The sequence below is a fragment of the Rhinolophus hipposideros genome (assembly GCF_964194185.1).
Source record: "Rhinolophus hipposideros genome assembly, chromosome: 11".
Lineage (NCBI taxonomy): Eukaryota > Metazoa > Chordata > Mammalia > Chiroptera > Rhinolophidae > Rhinolophus > Rhinolophus hipposideros.
The window spans coordinates 64,057,411-64,078,151 of NC_138057.1; the positions used below are offsets into that span (position 1 = coordinate 64,057,411).

General features: G+C 33.6%; 1 protein-coding gene across 1 annotated transcript in view; it reads right to left on the reverse strand.

Annotated features, from left to right (window-relative positions):
* SHOC1 (shortage in chiasmata 1) overlaps positions 1 to 16,330 on the reverse strand; it is a gene marked incomplete at both ends in the record, with an annotated part of 59,229 nt that extends 42,899 nt beyond the window's left edge. The window contains 6 exons of the mRNA XM_081065393.1: positions 1,014 to 1,125; positions 1,330 to 1,477; positions 6,676 to 6,860; positions 9,823 to 9,910; positions 13,877 to 14,000; positions 16,286 to 16,330. Of these exons, the coding sequence (XP_080921519.1) occupies positions 1,014 to 1,125; positions 1,330 to 1,477; positions 6,676 to 6,860; positions 9,823 to 9,910; positions 13,877 to 14,000; positions 16,286 to 16,330 (702 nt within the window). The remainder of the gene's footprint in view (positions 1 to 1,013; positions 1,126 to 1,329; positions 1,478 to 6,675; positions 6,861 to 9,822; positions 9,911 to 13,876; positions 14,001 to 16,285) is intronic.
* Between the last annotated feature and the right edge of the window lie 4,411 nt (positions 16,331 to 20,741).

A 20,741-nucleotide genomic window follows, 5' to 3' on the forward strand; every position in this document is an offset into this window, starting at 1 on the left:
GTGTGCTATTGGAACTGTATGCTAAAAAACAGGGGCTACCTTTAATATGTATCTTCCTTAATCACTAGCGGCACCTAAAATGCAGTCTCAGACCATTCTTATTTTTACTCTTCCAATGAGATAATTTATATTATAGTTCAAGTATTATCTGTTTTGTGTGTAACTCACAAATTGACATTTCTAGCTCTAGTCTCCAGTTTTTATATTAAAACATGGTCATTTAATGTCCTATGCCAGGTATAATGATTAAAATCATTGGGAGAGGTTTTAAAACTCCCTATACCATTTTGTCATAAATGGCATTATTTCATCTTCTATGCAGTTTATCATTTTAGGTATTATGTTTAGGTCTTTGATCCATTTTGAGTTAGTTTTGGTACACTGTGACAGATAGCAGTCTATGAGATCATTATGCTAAGTGAAATAAGTCACACAGAAAAAGTTAAGAACCACGTGATTTCACTGCTATGTGGGATAATATAAAACTGAAAGCAACAAAGGAACAAGACAAACAAAGAAACAAAAACTCACAGACACAGACAATAGTTTAGTTGTTACCAGAGGGTAAACGGGTTCAAATATATGGTGATGGAAGGAGAACTGACTCTGGGTGGTGAATACACAATGTGATATATAGATGATGCATTACGGAATTGTACACTTGAAAACTATGTCATTTTATACTAACCATTATCACCCCAATAAATTTTAATTAAAAAACCCAAAACAATAACTCCATATACCTGGGTTTCATACCAGACCAATTAAAGCAGAATATATCTTGGTAGGATGCAGACTTTAATATTTTATTAAACTCCCCAAGTAATTCCAACATGTTACCAAGGTTTAGAACCACTTTCTTAGAAGTAAATTTGGTTTCTTAACTGATACACGTGCAATCCATTATCAAGTCTTTTTAATTTGACAATAGTCAATGTATATTGACTGCTAAAATTTTTAAAAGTGTTCTTTACTACTTTTATAAAAATCTTAATGAAAGCAAGTATTATAACTTCATTTAAACCTACTGTATCTTCTAGCTTCTCCTGACAAAAGTTCTCTTTATCCACGTAAAAAGCTTCTTTCACAAGACCTTTCCGACCTCCTTGAAAAGGGAAACGTTCACTTAACAAAAAATAAAACATTAAATCAGTGTTTACTAACAGCAAGTTACATACCAAATGTAGCCAATAAAAATACATAATGATTAAAATTAGAGTTGAGGTAGAGCAATGATAAAATATTATTATTGATGAGATCTAGACTTGTGAGCATACAAAGAATATTTTCTCTTCTTAAAAATATTTATAATATTGGGCAATTAAGTACCTGAAAAAATTAGCTTCTGTGAAGTCCTGTTCTTTGAAATCTAAAAGGGGGTCCTTTAGCAAAAACAGTTTTAGCCTACTCAACAGAGTATGCAAGGTTGGTAGGTGACTTTTATAGGCAAAAATTATTTCTTCATCAATAAACAAATCTGAAAGAAATAAAAAAACATCTGAAAGTTATACAAAAGGATCTACATAGTTACTATAGTCAGCCATTAGATAAAGTTGGGGTTTTCTAACACATTTTTAATTCTTTAGTTCTTCGCTGTACTGTGCATACAAAGCATGTTCTAATATAGTACTGGTACATAGGTAAAAGCGCAATACATTTTAATATTACTTAGTACACTGAGTAGTAACCAAATAACCTGAAAGAGTTATAATAGCTCATATTTTTTCAACATAAATTAGTTTAATCAATGGAGGAAAATCTCTTGTGGCCATCTGCTTCAAAATAGCCAGGGGTAGCTTAAGCAAAATTGTAAAGAAATAAAAGCACTTGACTTTTGATGACTCTGATCTTTTCTTCTCTGCATCATTTTGCCTCTTCAGCTCTCCAATTCATCACAACAGTTAGTTGCTAGAATAACATTCTCCTCTCTATCCCTACCCTATCATGTTTGGGTTACTTTAGAATCTTAGCTAACTGTGTCAGGGCTTTAACAGTTTCTGAGCCAAGGGAAGAAACAAAACCTGGCTCCAGTTTTCAAAAAGCTCTTCAGTGGAAAGAGAATAAGGAAAATATAAGCTCACATGAGGAACTACTCAGAAAGCCAAGCTCCCCAAAGCAAAAGCCACCTTGAAGGGGAGCAATGGTATCTTGTGCTGGGCAGTGGTATTTCAGCTAAGTAATTTTAGAATGACACGAGAGAGGGACAGCATGGAGTGATGTCTCCCATGGCCACCTACACCACTGGTGTGCATGTGCTTAATAAATATGTGATACAAAGCAGCCAGCCAGGGACCATCCTTGTGCCTGGTGCTAACTTGAAATGTCAAAGGAGAACTTGTTATATAAACTAGCCTCCTAAGAGGTTGTTTGTCTGAACCTGTTAAGTTCTTGACAATCTTGTGACCCAGAGCTTCCCATGAGACACCAAAGAAAGCTAACTATCAGTTCTATGTCTAAGCAGGGCTTATCTGAAAAAATTTAAAGATGGTTCATTTGTACAACCATTTTTAAGTATTAACGAAGTTATATTAATAGTAAAAATGCAAACAGCATTTGTTTAGATTCCCATTTACACATTCCACTTCCAAACACAGACTTTCTAGCCATCTTCCCGTCCTACAGGTTCATCCTGGTATTTCTGGGAGTCTGTAGATATTCTTATTTTCTAACTACCCTTTTTTGATGAAGCCACTAGATGGCAGCATCACACCACAATTCATGTTTTTTATAACCATATAAAGGGGTTTGTTTGTTTGTTTGTTTGTTTAACCAAGGGTGCTATTTCCTTATATTCTTATGGCTATATGCCATTCCCTGAAGTTCTTATCTCTGTTACATGTACCAACACAGATGTGAGGAGACTGTGTTCCTCAATTGTAGAGAAGTGTTAAATTGTCAAGAGAAAACAATTTTGGTTAGTTAACTAGGAAAGGAGTAGAAAAAAAGAGGTATACTGATAGGAAAGAAGACAGGTTTATTAATTGCAGAAGGTACTTCTGTCTTCCTAGAAAACCCAAGGTAACCAAATGAAAACAAATAAAGGAGTTCCTAAGGTATCTGGTAAAAAATTATAAAATCAATGGTTTTTAAATGAACAGAGGATGCCAAAAAAATGAATTCACATTTTAAGAAAGGAAAAAGCTATATTAAAATTGTAATACTCAACATATACCGATAACAGAAGTCATGTTTGACTTCTGCAATTACAAGAGGTGCTCAAAGTGATTACATCAGGGTAATTTTAATACAGTTTTTTCCTTTCTTAAAATGTGTATACACTTTTTTGGAACCCTCTGTATAAAAACTGAGTCAAAAATTAATGGAAAAACTCATTCATGATGGCTACAAATATACAAACACTGGGGAATAAATATAACAAAAATGGGCAGAAAGTATACAGGGGAAATCATAAAACTTTAATGAGGATCATTCAAAAAAAATTAAAGAAAAGGCAAATTCAAAGTTTACCTGGCTAAAAAGACTATAGTAAAAATACTAAAAGGTCCCAATAACATTAAATTTCTCAAAAGATCTGTTTTGAAACTTGGAAAACATTGTAAAGTGAATCTGGAAGACTATAGATATAAAAGTAGGAAAAAAATAACAAAAAGGGAGACTATTAATACAGGTTATAATTATATTAAACAGTTAATAATTATATTAAAACTATGATACTGACACAATAATAAGCAAATCAAAGAACATAATAGAAAATCCAGAAACAAACTCTAATGTGGATAAGGATTTGGCATATGATGTAAATGGCATTTCTCTAATCAGTAGGGAAAGAAAAGACTATTCCTTAAATGATATTGGGACAATGGCCAAAACATTTGGAAAAAAACGTTTTTTTCCCAATATTCTTATTTTTAAGCATATACCAAAATCTTAAAGAAAATCTTAAGGAAAACATGGATAAATATGTATCTAATTCAAGGAAGAATTTTATATGTATAAAAGAAGAAACCATAAAGGAAAACATTGACAGGTCTGGTTAAGTTTAAATTAAATATATTTGGGGTTACTGATATCTTTGATATATAAAGGTAAAACATAAAATAGAAAAATAGACAAAAGAGAATCATTTCACAAAACAAAAACATGCAAATGAGCACCAAGCACGAGTAATTCTTAAAATGCAAGTAAAAATATAGTAATTTTTTTGCCCATCATATTGGATAAATACATTACTGCAAAATCAATAAATATATCCTGGTGTGAACCGGGTATTTCCACACCATGCTAGTGAACATATAGCTAAAAAAACAAAAAACAAAAAAACTTGTATCAAATAATTCCATTTCCAGAGATTCACTTTAAGGAAATAATTGGAAATAGAAACATACATTTATGTACACATTTGAAATTAAAAACAACAAATTGGGATATGTATGATACACAAATAAGATTATAAACTGCAGTCATTAAAAGCCATGCTTTTGAAGAAAACTTAAGAATATGGTGAAATGTTCCCAAGTTAATGTTAATATTTAAAAAGAATGTAATGCATATATAGTATTATCACAATATAAAAAAATTATATTTAGATTATAGGGTTATACATTTTAGTAAAGGGACATTCTATATACTTAAGATGTAGATATCTTCATAGTTGTAGAAAAACATTAGTAAAATTCAATCCTTATTCATGATCAAAAGCTCTTAGCAAACTCAGAACAAAAGGAAGCTGCCTCAACCCAATAAAGTAAATTCTTCTAATATTTCACCATTGAGAATGATGCAAACACTGAAATGATATTTATATCATTTTTAATGGGGAAACATTAACGATTTCCTTTACTGTCAGAAACAAGATGAGGAGGGCAACTATCACTGCTTCTATTGAACAATGTACTGGAGGTCCCAGTCAGCACGGCGAGAAAAAATAGATATAAAGGAAGAAAGAGATGGCCAACGAAATCACTATCTCAAAGAGGTATCTGTACTCCCATGTTCTCTGCAGCATTATTCACAATAGCCAAGGTAGGGGAACAACCTAAGTGTCTGTTGACAAATGAATTAAGAAAATATGTATATATATATATATATATCCATATATATATGTGAATATTGTTCAGCCTTAAAAAGAAAGGAAATCTAATTATACAGAACCCCTAAGAAAATGTAGGATATGAACAATTCATATGTGTTTTTTTCTTAATTATTTATTTTTATTTTTCAATTACAGTTGACATATATTAGGTTTCAGGTGTACAGCATAGTGGTTAGATATTTATATAATTTACAAAGTAATCCCCCTACCCAATAAATCTAGTACCCACCTGGCACCATACATAGTTACTACAATATTATTGACTATATTCCCCATGTGCACTTTATATCCCCGTGACTTTTTAGTATAATTGCCAACTTGTACTTCTTAATCCTTTCACCTTTTTCACCCAGCCCCCCCAATCTCCTTCCTATCTGGCAACTATCAGTTTGTTCTCTATGTCTATGAGGGTGTATCTTTGGGAAATTCAAGCCTATTTTCATTCAGTGAATTGTAAAGCAGCTTCTGATTCTAGCTGACGATAGATATTATGAAATTTACTAGTAATAGCTTCTAGTTTGCCATATTAATAATAATAGCTACGTTTAGGTAGCCTGTTAATTTTTACAAACCATCTCTTTACATGTACATATATATATTTGATCCCAAGAAAATTTTTATAAGAAATTAGAAGAGTAAATTAAAAGACAACTAAAAAACATGAAATTTTAAATAACTGTCTCAAATTTGTACCACTTTTTAAGAGTAGATTTGGACTATGATCAAATCTTCTGATTCCAAATTCAGGCTCTTCCTACTACAACAGGCTCTCAAGTTTAGTCTTTAATGCAATCACTTTCTCTTTCTTCTGAAACTTTAAGAGGGATTTAACTCTCTATATAGCATCACACACCTATTTGCCAACACTAAAAATTTTATACGCAATTTATGTATCTACATAAAAACAGCAGTAAAAGAACCAGTTTATTTTTTCACGCTCAAGCTATAGCTTCTTTGAAATAATAATAGCAATGATATAATAGAGCCTTAAGTTTTTTAATTTGAAAAGGGAATAGGCTGTTATACATACAAGAAAGGTAGTCCTCAGCAAGTTTTTATACGGTTGGAAGAATTCAGCACCCTCTAATAACATGAGAAATTTGGAATATATTATGGATAAAAATACTTTTAGTTATTACTTATGGTAAATTTGTAGAAACTAGGTGAATTTCTTGACCTAATACTGAAATTATTCCATTTTTCCCTTGATTTACGGTTTCACATACATGACATGAAGTTGAAAATCTTTAGGATATTTTGGAAAATAAGATATAAGCATTGTTTAGTTATCTACTAATTTAATGTTATACCAGATTGCTGGTTCGTCAGATCTGTACATAGACGCTAATATTATTACAGCAATATGCTGTAAGCACACTATGATCAAATCTCTGAGGCTATTGTGAGGCCCAGCAGTCTTAAACTCCAAAAACAACTTAATTTACACAAGTAGGATTAAAATGAAAGAGAAAATATTTCCCTAATGTGGCAAAGTTAAAAATTATAATTTTGCAGATGGATTTATGTAATAAAATTTTAAAAATTAATAAAACAAACTCACTGGCATGAAAATCTGTATATTAGTAAGAAATGTTTTATAACAAAGGAAATAAATATTTTACCTTGGTTCTTTGCTTGACGTAATGGACATTTTTCTAAACAGCTGATGGGTGTAAAGACTTCACTGTAGTCCTTGTAAGCGTGTAAGAAGACTTCCTCAGCTTCATTTTGGGAGTTTGGGTTTGAACTTGGAACAACATCCTCAAATTCACAGTTAACCTGGGTTACCATTCCTGTAACCTTTTTTCTAGGACATTATAAAATTACTGATTTTGTGTATGCCTATTTTAAAACATCTTTATTAACAGACATATATTCACTGTAGAAAAATTACCAAATTCCAACAGATTCAGAGAAAAATTACCCATAGCCCTACCACTCAAGAAATAAATTGAAAAACTGTGTGTTTTTGCAATTATTTTGAGTATTTTTAAACAAAAGTGGATTCCTGGACATAATATTCTGTAACCTATTCGCCTCTGCTAAACAGTAAAGCATGAATACATTTATATGATAATCAATGTACGTTCATTTCATTTTAAATGGATGAACAAGATCTCATTGTATTGGTAAATCATAATTTATTCAATTACCATGTTTCCCCAAAAATAAGACCTAGCTGGACAATCAGCTCTAATGCGTCTTTTGAAGCAAAAGTTAATATAAGACCCGGTCTTATTTTACTATAAGACCGGGTCTTTATAATATAATTATAATATAATATAATATAATATAATATAATATAATATAATATAATATAATATAATATAATATAAAACCTTGTCTTAATTTTTGCTCCAAAAGACGCATTAGAACTGATTGTCCGGCTAGGTCTAATTTTCGGGGAAACACGGTAGTTCCCTATTGTTGAAAATTTAAATTTGTTGCAACTGTTTGCTATTATAATGCAAAGGATATCTTTGTGCACTTGTCTAATTGTTTTCTCAAAATACTTTTCCTAAAAATGGAAATGATGAGTTAAAGGTACACATAGTTTTGGACTTTGCCATGTATCGCCAAATTGTCCCTTGTGCTGGATATTCAATGTCTGCTTTTCCATATCATTATCCAACCTTTTATATTCTGTTCTTCAACCCGGGAGACTGATCTCTAAGAACCAAGGGCTCCCTTACCCTCTGGCTTCTTTCTGGTCAGGTTTAGCCAAAGGGCAGCACAGGCAGGAGATCATAGGTGGGAAGAGAGACAAGATACTATTCTGTCCAAATCCTTCCCTCCTAGGCCCCAGTTTGGAAGTGGCTGCATTCTTCTCCCATCTTTCAGCAGACAGCCCCTCTCCTACAGCTGCAGTTCTTAAGTGGGTTGGTTTCTGCTCAGTCCCTTTGCTCCTTCAGGCGTCGGGTGGTAAGTTCCTGCTGTTACTGGTCCTGGGCACTTTTTTTTTGCCTCCCTTGACCTTTCCCATCCCTTGTCTGTTTCCTAATCGATCCAGGTGTATCTGCCATTGTCTATACTATTGGGATATTGGGACTTACAAGAGATCTTTCTAATTAATTTTCCAACAGACAAATATATTATTGGCAATTTAGCAACACACCCTAATACCATATACCTTTTTTCTGATATCCTAAAATATTTTAGCCTTGTTAATTCCCTATACAGATTTAAAGAACCCAAAATCAATATAATTCCCCAATGTAATTGGAGAAAAAAAATGAATATGCCGTATCTTAAAAATCATATATAGAAAAAACTCTAAAGTTTCTCCTTTAGTCTTGAAGAAAATACAAAGTACAAGACAAAATATTTCAACTCATCCAGCTCCACATTACTCACAAGAACACTGATTCTTTTTGTGTTGATGAAAGTGCTCTGAAATTGATTGTAGTGATGGTTGTGAATATGCTAAAAACTACTGAACTGGTCATTTTAAATGGGTGAATTATATGGATATAAATTATATCTCTATAAAGCTGTTACATAAAACAAACCAAACAAAAGAGTGTAGAGTTTCAAGTCATTCAGACTAGGGTGTGAGGGTTTGAATACTAGGTCCAACCATTGACTAGTTCCAGGACCATGGGCAAGTTACTGAATCTGAGTCTTAGTTTTTCATATATAATATTGAGATAGTAATATTGAGCTCACATAGTTGTTATGCGGCATATAGGAATAAATATATGTGCAACATCCTGCATTCAACTGTGCTCATCTGAATGCAGCAAGTCACAGGAGAATAGAGACTATGAACATATATGTTTTTCCTCTTGCTCTATTTGGCTATATGCTCTGTCCTGGAAGCGAGGAAGCTTATGGTTCTCCCTGATTTTTTTGCATTTTGTCTCCATAATACAATAGCCTCTACCCTTCCTCTAGCTTGTCCATCAAGCTATCATCATTTTCCCAAAGTCTTATATGTATTTACTCTAACGTGTACTTATTTGTTAGGAATTTAACGTCTTTTAACCTAGCTGATGGTTTTTTAAAAATTAGAACAGTGTGAGGGATATAAAGGATAAACGTCTAAGTATCACTTTGTCTTGTGCACCTGAAACTAATAAAAAAATAAATAAAATAAAACAAAATGTACAACTTGAAAAAAAATTAAAATAGTAATTATTTGTGTTAGTGCTCTGTTGCAAATTGCATAGCTTGGACTACAGAAGCTAATTTTCCTGGGTGCCCTGTTATTTTTAGTGTGCAATTTTGTAGAACACAAGGCTTTTTAGGAACACACAGCAGAAAATTCCCATATATGTTAAAACATAGTATATCAACAAATAAGTAAAAGAATTGAGGCCTTAAAATCAATATTAAGAAGTAACAAAAATAGAAACAAGAAATAAAAAGAGGTGAGATAGAGAGGAAAAGCAAGATTTAGGAAATCTAGGTAGTGCTAATGATCACAATGTTTATTAAATTCTATTAGGTAACAAAACTGTAGTAGCTCCTCAATCATTTAAAATTAAATTTTAATATGGGAAATCTCTGTACCTTCTGCTCAATTTTGCTGTGAACCAAAACCTGCTATAAAAAATAAAGTCTATTAAAAATTAAATTTTACTGCATGAGACTATTAATTTGAAATTAATAGTGCCTTAAATACACAAAAAGTCTGGAGATTAGAAGTTCATGGCTAGTAAGGCAGTTCCACAATTTTCAGGGATCTAGAGGAAAGGATATTCTCTGTTTAGTTGTCTGGAGAACTTACTATTTATCTTCTAAATGTAAAGGGAAAATTTGACACATACTTCTCAAGGAACTCCTCCAGAAAGAGACTTGCTTTCCAGTGGTCCAAGATTGAGTTATCTGTCATTCCTCGAACTGAAAGAGCTGAGACTAGAAAGGAGAATGGTAAACATTAGCTTCTAGAATTTTCTTTTACACTTAATACAATGAAGCCAAATATTCACTTTTTACATTATGGTGTTATCTTTATTTGTTCACAATGTAATTTTTCCAAAGTTTTCAAATATCTAAATAATCATTTTCATTATTACAATCCCCCCAAACCCCTCAACTACAGTTAGAACAATATCACCTGAACATACCATCCTCATTTTTACAGCCTCTCTTTTACTTCTTATACAGCTCTACCATCCCAGATAGTCTTGTTCAGCAGTTCATACTATTCCTCATAAAGCCTTTATTAACCATTCCAGTTTATTCTGATATATTCCCCTTGAAGGGCCATAATATTGTCAGTAGCACTCACTCTGGTACTTAATCATATACAGTTATATTTAAAAAATTTATGTAGTTTGTCTCCCAAATTAGACCATTGGTTCCTTAACGAGAGGGACCATGTTATATACTATTCCCAGAAGAAGCAACTGAGTGAAGAGTCAAAGGACCTGTATTCTACCACCACTGTTACTTCTTACTAGTTTTGTTGCCTGAACAAATCACTTAACATCTGAGTCTGTGCCTCACTGAAAAAAACACGAAAGTTTAGTGGTTAAGAAGACAGGTTCTGGAATCACCCTGCCTAGATTTTAACATTTGTACTGCTACTTACTAACTGTATAATCTTAATCTCTTTGTACCTCTGTTTCATAGTGTTGTTGTAAAGATTAAATGCAATGAGACATGTAAATTGCTTAGAATAGTGCCTGACATAAGAGCCTAATAAATTTTGGTTGTTATTATTATTACGTTTAAAAAGAAGTAAAGAAAAATAAGTAGGAAGAAATTACAATCTCATTTTTTACCCTTCTGTACTCTTAGAGAAGCAGTTTGATGAAAGCTATTCTTTATCTGTTTCCAACCTGACTGAGACCTTCAATCCATTGACTCTTCCATTTTGAAGGTATTCATCCTCCCTCACGTCCTCACTTTCTTTCTCAGACAGTTTAGATTCTGTGGCCAGCCCCATAGCCATTCCCTTAAAAGACTCTTGATTCCCTTGCCTCTCTTTCCTTTGTATTAACTTAGGAAAACCCCTACTCTGCACTTTGTGTAAGTACACTAAAACAGCTGAAAATTATTGAAAAAAAAATCACCCAGCTATGCTGAATGAACTCATTTCAAATTATGACTATAAGTTTCAAAACGGCGTCCAACACTGGCAGATGATAATAGTATACCTTCCTAATAAAACTGAGTTTCTTATTCTTGAAGACAACTATTTAACACTCTCCCCCCTCAAATTTTCAATACTCATCCCCCTATCCACTCTCAGTCTATGACCTTGCCGCCACATAGAAAATTGATATAAATAGAGAACTACTTCATCTTCCACCATCAATTCTACCATCTCACTGGGATAAGTACCTACAAACCCTGCCTTCCTATCACAGTGGAAGAACTATCCTGGCTCCTATCTAATATCAGTTCCTCTAATTGTGCTCTTGATACTATCCCCTTTTAATAAGTTATCCTTTTTCTTTCCTGCATCATCATTTTCTTTTTACCCAAATCATTTCCATTGGCTAACAAACATTTCAAAGTCTTTCTTTGTCACACATGTTTTTCAAAAAATCATACATCTGAAAAAACTCTCCCTACCCCACTTCTGCCTTCAGCCAGCGCCTCATTTTTCTATTTTCTTTCATAGCAAAATTCCTCAAAAGAGTTGTCTATATTCACCATTTCACATCCCACTTCTCATTCTCTTCTCAACATACTCTAATCAAGCTTTCTTACCCAATAGTCTCATGAAACTACTCTTATCAAGGTTATCAATGACCTACATTTAGTCACACTAATGGTCAAACTCTCTATCCTCATATTACTTGAACTTTTACTTGACCTCATATTACTTGACTTAACGGAGACAAATTACTTGACCTCGGATCACTTGACTTAACAGGGACAAATACTTTTGACCAATTCTTCCTTCTTGAAACACTTTCTTCCTTAGAATTCTACAGCACCGCACTCATCTGTGTTTCCTATCTCACTTGTCTTCTTAGGTGGTTCCTCCTTCAATATCAGCCTTTTAACGGTTGGAGCATTCCAAGGTTCTGTCCTAGGCTCTCTCTTTATCTACACTCATGCTCTCAGTAACTTCATCCAGTTCCATGTGTTTATGTGCAATCTACGTATTGTTGACTTCAGTTTGAAAGTCCAGCGGTGCATAAGATTAATATTACCAGTTGTCTTGTTGATGTGTCCATTCAGACGACTAACAGGCATTTTAACCTGATCAAATGCCAGAGATATTGACTCCAGCTACAAATTGGCTTCCCATGAGCCATTCCCTGTCTTAGGAAATAGCACTGCCATCCACCCAGCTGTTCAGGTCAAAAACCTTTAAAATATAAAGAAGAAATAACAATAAAGAAGAAAATCTTTATTCTCCTATTTTTTTTTTTAACCCTTCCACTGTTGGCTAGACCTCTGAAATAATCCCAATTTCAACCACTTCTCACATCTCCATTATTATAAGCCGAGTCCAAGCTACCATCATCTTTTTTTTCTTTTAGCAATTAAAAAAAATTTTTTATTGGAGAATATTGGGGAACAGTGTGTTTTTCCAGGGCCCATCAGCTCCAAGTCATTGTCCTTCAATCTAGTTGTGGAGGGTACAGCTCAGCTCGAAGTCCAGTTGCCATTTTCAATCTTTAATTGCAGGGAGCTCAGCCCACCATCCTATGCAGGAATTGAACTGGCAACCTTATATTTGAGAGCTCACGCTCTAACCAAATGAACCATCCAGCCACCCCTGCCACCATCATCTTTTATGCAGAGTGTAGATTCACACAGTTGTGCAGATTCTGAACCACTACAATACCTTCCTGATTGACTTTAGATTGACTCTTAGAGTCCTGTCTCTACTCTTGCCTCCTAATTCCTACCCCTCCCATTCTCCAAACAACCAGAATGATTTTTTTAAAGCATTAATCAGGTAATGTTACTCCCCCTCTTAAAACTGCCCAGTGACTTATCACATTAGCCATAATATAAACAAACAAACAAACTCCATATTATGACCTGCAAAGCCTTATATCAGAAATTGACTACTTTTCAGATCTCCCCTTTTTCATCAATCAGTCATAATGGCCTAATTTTCTGGCCCTTACACACATCAAGTTTATTCCTGAGTCAGGAACTTTGCATTTGTTTGGAAGACTTCCCCCATATCTTCTTATGGTTGTTGTCTTCTCATCATTTAGATCTCAATTCAAATGTCCACCTCTTCTTAGAAGCCCTTCCCTAACCATCTTAGGAAAAAGCACTCCCTACTTCTGAAGTTTCATATCACATTATACTATTGTGTCCTCTCTATACATTTATCAGTACCACACATCAGTTTGTTTATTTAATGGTTTTATTGCTGCATCCTCCTTACCAGACTGAAAACCCATTGAGGGCAGGGACTATTTCTATGTCTCATTAGTAACTCTGTCCTTAGCACCTCTAACAATGCCTGCTACATAATGCATGCTAAATAAATGTTAACTTACTTGACTTGTCTGCCCATGGAGGCTTCTTAAGTCCATGACGTGACAAAAGCAAAAGATGATAATTTGTACATATACATTTTAAAATAGTTTTATAGTCAGTGTATCATTACAACTTAAATTAGCTTTTCTATAGTTAAGCAACATCGTATTATAATAGAACAAACATTTATACTGTTAGACTATTTTAAGAATTCATCATCTACATATCTTTTATTCTACTCATATCTGGTATAAGTTTTCTAATTCCTTCGTTTGTCACCTAAATTCTGCCATAAAAATGAATAAATGCAATATGTTTTATTTAATAAGAAAAGCACTGCATTTTCTTAATAATTTACTGTGCTTAGCTATGAAATCATTTTTAAAATAGATTTTCGAGAAATAAAAGAAAACATACCTCTCATCCATGGCATCCTAAATTTATTATCAATAACTCCTGCACGATAATTTCCATGTTGATATAAACATGAAGGGATTCGAAGCAAAAAAGCATCTCTGCAGAACTTCTTTCTAACTACAGTCTATGTAAGAAAGTAACATTATAAAATCTTTTAATATATTTAATAGATTTAACATATTTATTTATCAATATTCAGAATATTAAAATTCTCTATTAAATTTATAATATTTTTATTTAAAGGCAATATATGCTCCTTATAAAATATCAAATAACACAGAACTACCTACTGAGAAAGTCAAGGTCTCTAGTGATACCAATAATTGTTTGGTGTATTTTCCTATAGACTTGTTTTCTAGGTTAGGCTAAAATGTGTGTGTGTGTGTGTGTGTGTGTGTGTGTGTGTGTGTGTGTTTGACCAAAAATGGGATCACATCATTTATATACCACTTAACAATGTGCTTTTCTTTTCACTTAGTATTATATAGTTGTCTTAACTTTCATTTTCTGTTTTTGCATTATTTCACTTCTGACAACCATAAAATGTGTTTCTAATTTTAAGAACCTAACATATAAAACTGTTTAAGAGGATGTTAAATCAGTCAAGTAAACTTATAAATCAAAGTTCTGTATAGTTTGATTCTGTCTTTATTTTTCAGCTTTATCTCCCATTATTCTCTAATACTAACTGTTCTCTTTAAATAGACCTCACTACTCCCTTAACATTTAGCAGCCACTTCCTTATCAACACCATGGTCTACAGTGTGCATCTGAAAAATGCCCCACTACTATTTTCTAGCTATGAAAATCTTATTCATCTTTCAAGGCTTGTCTTAAGCAATAGGTCCTCTATGAAGTTTTCTCTCAGTGACTCTCAACTTCCCACAGAATTCATTATTTTTATGTACTTGGACAAATCATAGTTTCTTGCATTATTTCCCAAGAGTTTTATGTTTGCTAAAGGTGTGAAAACACATTATCGAAGAGGTCCTCATTATCCAAAAATACATGGTACAAAGAAAAGGTCAGTTAAAGTAATTTATATAAAATGAGGATCAAAGGTTCATAGTAAGAAGGAAAAACAGTTTGATCGGTGCTTCTTTATCTAAAACAATGAAATAAAGTTATAAAAATTAAATTTTATACCTAACAAAATTTTGCTTATCATTAGCTTATCATAGCTTTTTTTGTCATATTTTCCCACAAATTGTATTATATGATGATATACATGGTATTAGTCATTACTTCACCTTTGATCATAAAGGAGATATTTTTAGAAAATATTTGAGGTTTTAATCAAATTTTCCCAAGGCATCTCCCACCCCTTTGATATTCAAACCATTCTCTCCTCTTGTTTGTTAACTGATCTAATTTTGCAAGATCCTCATTTGATAATAGCTTTACCTGTTACTTGAGTGGTTTTTCAATATTGTTTTCATGAATTTTTAAAAACTCTGCATTGTTGCAAAATTTGCCATTGATTAGTATCACATTTGTACTATATCATGAGGTGTGGTACATGAGCAAGAAACTAAGATACCATAGACAAGGATAAAAGTTTGAGGATGTTTGAGTATTGATTAATTTTGCAAGTGGCCAAATATATTTATGTAAAAATGACTTCTGATCCTCTACTATATACATTGTGCTATAATGACACATTTGCTTCCCTCACTTATGAGGGAATAATAAAATCTGAAGATGCCTATATTGCTTGTTTTCTGTAAAATGTAACAGTTTTAGTTACATTGGAGTAATTTTTTTTCTTAGTAGATAGGGTTAAAGTTATATAAAAAACTAACATTTAACTTGTCAATTAAGATCATAAGAACAATGAACTATTGTATGACAGGCACTCCAATTACTTCTTAACAATGTTCCTGGATTCAGTCTCAGCTTTGCACAAGCTATTTAACTTCTCTAGACGCCAGTTTCCTAACTGTAAAGTTGTAAAACTAGTGTAATAATAGTATCTACCTCAAGGAGTAGTTATGATAATCAAATGACATAATCCATCCAAAGAGCAAATGAGCAAATGATCTAATCCATAAAAAGAGCACAGTAAGTGGTCAATACACACTGTTATTGTTATTTTATTGCTTTCCTCCACCTCCTTTCAATAAAGATCACTCAAGATTGTTCATAAAAGCAGCCCAAACTTGCCAAGAGTTTCCATTTTTTTTCTTGACCCCTTTAACTTCATGTTAAATTGCCCATAATTTCCTTCCAAAAGTGGCATTTTTAAGGTATGTTAAAAGTAGGAAGTAATTTTAAATGAACCTCAAAGCAGTTAGAGTAAGGATTAACCTAAGGACAACAGTAAAATTATCATAATCATATAGGGAATGCAGATAACACTTTTTATATCATAATTCTTAGTAAATAGGTAGTGATCCAGTAACACCCTACCTCATATAAGTAGTCTATTGCGTAATATTTGAACGTTGAAAACATATCTTCTTTCTTTGAAAGCAGTACAAATTTCAACATCTGGAAATATAAAAATTAAAATTAAATGTTGGTAAAATAGTGAGCCAGGAGCAGAAAGTCATTCTTAATCACAAAACTTTGGTTCATTCATTTTAAAAAAGGCTCTGACAGAGAGAAGATTAGTGTTTTCCAGGGTCCGGGAGGAGTGTAGAATGGGAAGTGACTGCTTAACAGGATTTCCTTTTGGAGTAATGAACATGTTATAGAACTATATAACGGTATATGGTTGCACAACAGTGTAAATGTATTAAATACCACTGAATTGTACACTTTAAAATAGTTAAAGTGATAAATTATATGTTATGTTTATTTTACCACAATAAAATTGAAACTGAAAAAATAAAAGGCTTTGAATGATAAAAAATTAACTATAAACATAACACTTATTACTGATTTGCATCTAAAATGAAAATAATATGGTGATATAAAATGATTCATATATTTTTCATACTGTTTAATTCATACAATGTCTAATTGGTAAATTGATATATATTTAATGTGATCATTTTGTTGCAAAAGAGCTGGAGTTCACAAGACTGATAGAGTGGTTTTCTCAGGATAATCATATTTCTTAAGTGCCTTTGAAATCAAATAACCAAGAGCAAAACTGCTAAAGCAGTGGAGTGGGATTTGGGAAATTCCACTCTCTTACTTAGAAAATAAAAAGCCTGACGTTAGAATTCCCTAATGGCTAGCTCATTTGGAATAAAGCAACTATGGCATATTATTCCTAAGTCAGTGGGTCATTATTGGTAAATCAAGAAATTCACCCAAAGAAACAATAAGTGAAATTTAGAATGCTGAATGAGTCCAAACTGGTGCTCGTTTATGTGAGAACCAGAGGAATTATAGTTTAGATAAGGTATTCTAGGACAGGATCCAGTCTATCATAGAGTTCTTAGCACTTTGATTAGTCATTTAAAATGTTTCGGGGTAAGCTAGAAGTTTTCATATAGTAGTTTGTCAATAAGTATTTAGCAAATGAAATATACATTGTAATTCAAATGGTCTTGACTTAGTTTCATTAACACTTTAAGTTTGTTTGAGATTTACCTATTTCCTAATCCATCGTGAAGGTAATGCACCAGAAGACCTGAAGATCTCATATACATTAATTGGCTATGAATCTATTCCTATTTTCAGTTATCATCAAAGTGAACATTCTTAACTACTCAACTACTGGATTAAAAAAACTCAGAGCAAACTTCTTAATACAAAACACAAGTCTTTCGTTTGATTAATGAATCAGAAGACATTTCGGATATTACAATAAGCTTTCCAATGAAAACAAATCCAATAAGTTGTCTGAATTATTTTTAATATTGTTAGATTTTGTGGTATCAACAAATGCGGGGAATACCTAATATTGGCGCCCTCTTTCATTCTTACTTAAACAATGCCTACATAGCATTTTCTTACTGGTGATTACTTCTCTGGAAATAATCTCAATCATTGTGCTCTCATACCTTTTCCATATAGTGTATCACTGATCTTTGCAGCAAATATTTCTTCTACAATTTCCATTTCTTGATATTGTGCTCTCAGAAAATATCTGATTGTGCCTCATTTTAGAAGTCACGTCAAAAAGTTAAAAACCAATTCTGCCTAATTTATCCATTCAGTTTATTGTCAGCATTTATCTTAAATTTTCCTTTCTGGTGAAGCCTAATATTTCTACTAGCTTCGGATTCATCATGCTCATCGACTACCTTAAACAGCAATTACTGTTGTATTGAAGTTAACCACTTAAATTCATCTAAATAGACAGTGCTTAAATATTATGTGATATACCTAGAATTTCTTTCATCTGTCAACTTAATTTCATTGCATTATATAATAGATATCTCAATGCATCTTACAATGGTGGATGGACAGGAAGAGAAATAAAGTGGCCTTATTTCTAAAAATCAAAGACAAGGGAAAAAAACAAGCAGAATCATGGTTAGAGAAAAGGTATTTAAAAATGTACGATTTTACATGGCAGCAATTCCTGAAATATTTTTCCTTACCTGTTTTTAAAGATTTTGTTTCTCTAGTTCTACCTGCTGACTGGTATCTATTGGGCCAAAGTGGAAATGCATACAAATAATTAGGTCTGGCGCTTATGCACAGGACGGAGAAGTAAGGTTTCCCAAGATTTTTTTCCTCCCAGGTTTACTGAGGTATAATTTACCAAAATTTTTTTATATTTTAATGGTGTACATATATACAATGGCATATAATTCCCAAGCTTATTTAAGACCACACACAGGTGTGTGTGAATCTTCAGGTTGGCTTCCCGTCTCTTCCCACCAGCCGAAGGCCTCGGTTTTCTTCCCTTGTTCACTCCTTCACATAAAAATGACGTTTTAACCATGTAAAATCGCAGAGGAAGCGCGGTACATATGTTTTCTCAAATTGTTTAAGTTGTACAACTTCCAGTGAGTGGACTCAAGTTCCATTGGCCTTTCTGTGTCCTTCACTTCCTCTACTCTCGCTTCATTAGGTGAGGTGGACACTGCTTCTGGGGTCTTATCCCTACAGGGCCACACAAGTCTAGAGATTTCAGACCTGCCATACTCTAGCCCATCGTCATCTTTTCTTACCCTCTCACCTCAAGAACACTTTCCCTCGCGCCTCCCCCTCAGAGCTTTCATCCGAGGTAAAATCAGCTCCCACCCATTCTTGGCGGGAGAAAACTCCCGCCCACTGGACCTGTGACCTCTGACCCGGATCTCAGCATTTCCATTGGCCAGCCATGCCAGGCCCCGCCCCTGCCCCGCCTCTTGGGCTCTGGGCACTTCCGGCTGCAATTGCCCACAGCCTGGGGAACCCACGTTTGTGAGGGCCGGAAGGCGGGACCCGGTCAGCCCCTAGGTCCTCGTGGGTCAGCAAAACACAGGGCAAGGCGCATGATAGTGGCGAAGGTGGCGGGAAGCCAGAAGGGGCCGGATGGGAAAGGTTGGGAAGACCAGGTAACGGAGCCTGAGCTTCTTTGGTAGCAGCAGCTCCAATGTTATTAACTCATCCGGGCCAAACATGACAGGGCCAGAAACAGGGCAAGGGCAGAAGCGTTCCATAGGTGAAATTCGGAGGCTTTAGCAACCAGACAGATTCGGGGAAAGAGGAAAGCAAATGCGAAGAGACAACATGACTCAAGTGTTGGCCATGCCTTGATGGCGGAAGAACATGTGAAGAGCGGTCGGAAGATAAATTAGACTTGGGACGTGAGGATGGTATTCCTTGATTGACACACACACACACACACACACACACACACACACACATTTGGGAATCTAGACCCACCTGATAAGGAAGAAGTGTCCTTTTCTCTGTATTTCTTAACTCCTATCTTCCTTTCCCTAACATAGCTTGGCATTCAATTTCTTCCTAGAAGATTGCAAAAGGTAACACGCATTTATTTATTTTACTAATGGCTGTCTTTCAAATTAATTATTAATGAAATACTAATTATGAAACATCAGTAGATAAGCCACGTTATTCTCTTTAATTACCTACTTTATTCCATTTTGTACAGGTTTGTGCAGTTTGCTTCAGTGATACGGATTTAATGATTGGCAATAATCAGTTACAAAGATGTTCACCTGGCATTGAGGTACATTAATTATTCTGCATTCTTGGATAGATACTTTTTATGAAAACCAATTTTAAATTACGTAAAAGTAACCCATAGTTATACTCATTGTAACAAGTAAAACCATCCCAAGATGAATATAGAAAATGTAATCTCCATTACCACCCTGAGTCCCAGGTAACCAATGTTAATCTGCAGTGTGTTTTTTCACACCTTCTTGCATGTTCATACAAATTTATACAGACATGCATACACAAATAGGTTGGCCAATTAAATAAAAATGGGTAAGCTATTTTCCTCACAAAACAATACGTCATGAACAGACTTCTAGATCAAGATATATAGATTTAACTAATTTTAAACAACTATGTAATATTTCATAAGAATGTGCCATAATTTATCCAAACATTCTACTACTGATGGATTAGATAGATTATTTCATGTTTTTTTTTACCTTGACAAATAAGGCCACAATAAGAATTCTTGGACAAGTGGTCTTGAATATTATCACTTTTATTTCTATGGCATAGATTTGTGTTGCTTTACTGGCTCAAGGGTTAAAAGCATTTCAAATTTAGTAGATATTGCCAATTTACATTCCAAAAATTTATAGCATTTTATGTTAACAGTGCCTGAGAGGCACCATTATCCTGAATACTCAACAGAAATTAATATATTGCTTTTAAAAATGTTTGCTGATCTGCTGCATGAAAAATACTATCTCGTTATTTTAATTCGCATTTCTCTGATTACTGCTGAGGTTACATACTTTTTAGAGGTTTATGAGCCCTTTGGATTTCT